General features: G+C 52.7%; 1 protein-coding gene across 1 annotated transcript; it reads left to right on the top strand.

Annotated features, from left to right (window-relative positions):
• The first annotated feature begins 6 nt into the window (after positions 1-6).
• On the top strand, positions 7-4,247 carry NELFE (negative elongation factor complex member E). The gene is made up of 7 exons (XM_075323278.1): positions 7-54; positions 130-167; positions 240-448; positions 766-910; positions 991-1,045; positions 3,031-3,133; positions 3,950-4,247. The coding sequence occupies exons 3-7, from the start codon at positions 262-264 to the stop codon at positions 4,063-4,065; spliced, it is 606 nt and encodes a 201-aa protein (XP_075179393.1). The 5' UTR covers positions 7-54; positions 130-167; positions 240-261; the 3' UTR covers positions 4,066-4,247.
• The last annotated feature ends 450 nt before the right edge of the window (positions 4,248-4,697 follow it).

Genomic DNA, 4,697 nt, shown 5'->3' with positions numbered 1-4,697 from the left:
CCCACTTTCCAGCCTTTCCAGCGCAGTGTCTCTGTGGACGAGGAGCAGGCGGAGGTCAGTTGTTTTTTTCTATAGGAGCCGTCTGATCTGAGACCGTCGCTCCTAACACGTCATCTCTTCTCTCTGCAGAATTCAAGGCGCAACCAAAGGAAGTCTCTGTACGAGAGGTGAGCCTCCTCCGCCGGTCGCCTCCTAATCTTCCCGTCCTCTTACTCATTCGATTTCTCCTCCTTTCTCAGTTTCGTCAGCTCCAGTGAACGTATGCGAGAACCCGAGAGGGAAGCAGAGGACCGAGAGATCGACAGAGAAGGCCATCGTGCCGGAGACAGGGAGCCTTATGAAAGAGACCGCGGCAGGGAACGAGACCGGGAGCGGGATAGGGAGCGAGACAGAGACCGAAGTAACAGGGATCGGGAGCGGGAACGAGACAGAGAAGGCTTCCACAGGAGTACGTGCGCTGGTATCACTGTGAGGGTTCTGACCCCAGGAGCTCACACTCTAATTACTGGCTTTCTTCCTGAACCAGCACCACTATTACTTATTGGCGATTTCTGCTATTACAGTCTGAGGTGTAATACCAGATTCTGCCAGCTTACAAGAGTGGTGCTGTTTTTGGAAGAAACAACCCCTGAACAGGGACAAATCTACCAACTTCATATAGCAGATGCTAACCAGTGCGGCCCCCATTAAGTATTGTGGTGGGCTGGTGTATATAACCAGGCTGTAGATTACACGTTTTCCATTTTTATTCCTTGGTGTACACAGGATCAGATTCTTTTCCAGAACGTCGAGCACCAAGGAAAGGAAACACGGTGTATGTTAATGGCGTGGGCATGAAGGCGCAGATGCTCTCCAACGCTTTCTCCAAGTTTGGGAAGATCATCGACCTCTCAACTGACGCCCAACGGAAGTAAGTGCCCGGAGATGCTTGTCCGTAGCGCTGGAAAGAGCGAGCCGGGGTAATCTGAGCCTCTGTTTTGTCCCTCGCAGCTGCGCTTTTGTCACATTTGAGAAGATGGAGTCTGCAGATCAGGCGATCCAGGAGGTGAGATCAGGACAGCGGGCACTAGAGGACCCTTCCATTAGGATAGGTCTTCAATGTCTCTGATCAGCGGGGGGTCCAATACCACCGCCGATCAACTGTTCAGTGGCAGCAGCAAGTGGCCGGAAATACTCAGTTCCGGAGCTGCTTCATCAACTGATAGTAGTCAGGCACTGCACACCCGCCTCCTATTCAATCAATAGGAGGCGGATATGCAGTATGCGGCCGCTATCAGGAGGCGGGTCAGCTCCAGAACTGAGTATTTCCATCCGCCAGTGCTAAGAGCAGCTGATCGGCGGCAGTGCGGGGTGTCGCTCCCCGGCCAATCGGATATTGATCACCTATCCTAAGGATAAGCCATCAATATTAAAGGGAACTTGTCACCAGATTTTGGCCTCTAAACTAAAACTAGCGCCTGTGCTGCATTCTATAAAGGCGCACGTTACCCTCCCCTGACCCCTCCTGAAGACCCCACAAGTACCTTTTATAAAATCTCCCACCATGTATGTAAATTGTCCGGTCCGATGGGCGTCCAAATCTGCGCCTCCTGTCCCTCCTTTTGCCAAGCTTTTGTGCTGATTGATGTGGATGACACCAAGGGCACCATCCACGTGGGTGGGCAAAATGTCACGTCTGCGCAGACATATTCCCGGCCTGCGCAGGCGCACATCGCTCTGCCCTATTGTGAGCAGAGGTGAAAACATAAGTGCACAGGTGTGAACCAGCAAGTTCTCTGCACATTTGCGATATTTTGTCCGGCGATGTGTGTGACATTCTCCACATAAGGCAGAGTAAAGTGCGCCTGCGCAAGCCGGCAATATGTCTGTGCAGGCGTGAGATTTTGTCCGCCTACGTGGATGTTGTCATCCACATCAATCAGCACAGGAGGACGACGAAAGGAGGGACAGGAGGTGCAGATTAGGATGCCCCTTTGGACCAGACATACAATTTACATACATGGCAGGAGACTTTATAAAGGTATTGAGGGGGGGGGGGGAGTGTTAGGGGGTAACGTACACCTTTCCAGAATGAAAGTATTGGACAACCCCTTTTAAATTATAGAGTTCTATTTCCCTGGAGTCACCACCAGGTGGAGCTTATAAAGCCCACAAAATATTGTCTTTATATTCATAAATAAACCTGTGAGCTCCCTCTAGTGGTGACTGAAAGTAGCCTTTAATACATATATATATATATATATATATATATATATATATATTTTACATCTCAATTTCTCAATGTTCATGGATAAATAGGGAGGAAAAATGAAGAAATAGACTTAAGGGTGCTTTACATGCTGCGACATCGCTAGCAATTGCTAGCGATGTTGCGCGCGATAGCACCCGCCCCCGTCGTGTGTGCGATATTGTGTGATCGCTGCCGTAGCGAACATTATCGCTACGGCAACGTCACACGCACATACCTGCTCACCGACGTCGCTGTGGCCGGCGAACCGCCTCCTTTCTAAGGGGGCGGTTTGTTCAGCGTCACTGAACCGCCGCCCAATAGAAAAGGAGGGGAGGAGATGAGCGTCCGGAACATGCCGCCCACCTCCTTCCTTCCGCATTGCCGGTGGACGGAGGTAAGGTGATGGTTGTCGCTCCTGCGGTGTCACACACAGCGATGTGTTGTGCCGCAGAAGAGACGAACCACATCGCTACTGTGCAGAAAACGATATTTGGTGTTTGAACGAGCGCTCCATGACCACCGAATTGTTTTTTTGTTTTTTTTTTCCCCCAACACCCCCCCCCCCCTTTTTTTTTGCGATCGTTTACTGTCGCTCAGGTGTCACACGCTGCGATCTCGCTAACGAGGCCGGATGTGCGTCACTACCACCGTGACCCCCGACAATATCTCCTTAGCGGTGTTGCAGTGTGTAAAGCCCCCTTTACTATGAGCCTTTAATAGGCTCTGTGCCATAACAGTGATGTGTGTGTGTGTTTTTGTTTTTTTGTCTATCATTTTTTCTTTCCTTCATGTTTTTCCAGCTTAATAACACCATGATAGAGGATGTCTCGGTGAAGGTCAGCATTGCCCGGAAGCAGCCCATGCTGGAGGTTGCCATAGCGAAGTCTGTGTGGGGTCAGCTGGGTGAGTATTGAGTGGCCGCTCACTCTCAGGTCTCGCAGATCACATGGCTTTTAATCTTAGTGACTTTCCTTAGAGACTCTGAGTTCAGCCCGTCTGTTTTATTTACTATATGAACAGAAGTCCTGTTCCTCCTCCACGTTCGCTCCCCCTGGAGGTTGCACGCCGTGGGCGGCGGGGGGGGGGGGGCTGGAGGTTGCACGCCGTGGGGGGCTGGAGGTTGCACGCCGTGGGCGGCGGGGGGGCTGGAGGTTGCACGCCGTGGGGGGCTGGAGGTTGCACGCCGTGGGCGGCGGGGGGGGCTGGAGGTTGCACGCCGTGGGCGGCGGGGGGGGCTGGAGGTTGCACGCCGTGGGCGGCTGGAGGTTGCACGCCGTGGGCGGCGGGGGGGCTGGAGGTTGCACGCCGTGGGCGGCGGGGGGGCTGGAGGTTGCACGCCGTGGGCGGCGGGGGGGCTGGAGGTTGCACGCCGTGGGGCGGCGGGGGGGCTGGAGGTTGCACGCTGAGAGGGGGCGAGGTTCAAGCTGTTGCACTTTTCCCATCTACATTCACTCCCCTCTCTCCCCCCCCCCCCCCCTTTTTTTTTCTTTTATCTCCCATACTGGTGTAGTTTAGTGCATGCAGGCCGTATGCAGAGCAATGTTCTCAGGGGTTAGACTGTAGACAAGCCATGTATGGCAGCTGATCAGGGTCTGCATTGGGGCTGTGTACACAAAACAGTAGATGTCCCAACTAATAGCAAAGTGCCTTCATTCCTTTATTCCTGTGATCGTGGACATGCCCTTTAAGAGCTGAATGTAATCCATGATGTCTCCGCAGCTTTCCACAACAGCGAGAACGGATCCCACAAAGACAAGAGATCTCAAGTCATCTACCCCGACGACTACTTCAATGTGGACACCTCCTCCAGCGCAGGGACCACAACCGAGGGATGACGAGGAGGCACCGGACGGCTCATCGGAGCGCGGCTTTGTTTTGTGACGGGGGGTTTTCCTTGACAATGTGCAAGGGGTCAGCTGCCTGCAAGGCATGCTGGGAGTTGTAGTTTCCCAACAGATGGAGGTCTGCGGGTTAGTGGCCCCTGCGCTTAGTTGTTGTTGTTTTTTTTTTTTTTTTTTACAATAATGGTCACTTTGATGGGAAGAACCTCCCCCCCCCCCCCCCCCCCCCCCCCCCCATCCATTCCCCTCTCCCCCTTTTAAGTCTCCTGTAGTGATGTGAGCGGATCTCAGTGTACCTGGTGACTGCTCAGTGTTGTGTAATAAAGATCCTCTCCTCCTCCTGGTTTTCTGCAGTCTACACCCGCCACCCGGCTCCCTTCTTATATATGTAGACGGCGCGGGGTCGGGGGGATTGTAACCACTTGCAGTCGTTTCTTGTCCTCCACAATATCCCAGTCTGAGAATCCGGAACATTTCCTGAAAAGCTCCTGCTCAGTAAAATGACCCGAGCAGATTTTTTTGGCCGACTTTTATTAACCCCCAAAGGTCCATTTATTGTGCCCCATTACCGCTCCTGGGAAGCATTGTTTCCTAATAAACAAACAAAACTGCTGAAATGATCTATT

This window comes from Anomaloglossus baeobatrachus, chromosome 9 (assembly GCF_048569485.1).
Source record: "Anomaloglossus baeobatrachus isolate aAnoBae1 chromosome 9, aAnoBae1.hap1, whole genome shotgun sequence".
Taxonomy (NCBI): Eukaryota; Metazoa; Chordata; class Amphibia; order Anura; family Aromobatidae; genus Anomaloglossus; species Anomaloglossus baeobatrachus.
This window is presented reverse-complemented; position numbering and strand designations above follow the sequence as displayed.

What these genes read in the sequence shown, in the direction of transcription:
- NELFE (XM_075323278.1), top strand. Translation starts at nt 262, where the DNA reads ATGCGAGAACCCGAGAGGGAAGCAGAGGACCGAGAGATCGACAGAGAA. An exon ending in CAGAGAAGGCTTCCACAGGA is followed by an intron (nt 449 to 765) that starts GTACGTGCGCTG and finishes TGGTGTACACAG; the next exon opens with GATCAGATTCTTTTCCAGAA. An exon ending in GTCTGTGTGGGGTCAGCTGG is followed by an intron (nt 3,134 to 3,949) that starts GTGAGTATTGAG and finishes ATGTCTCCGCAG; the next exon opens with CTTTCCACAACAGCGAGAAC.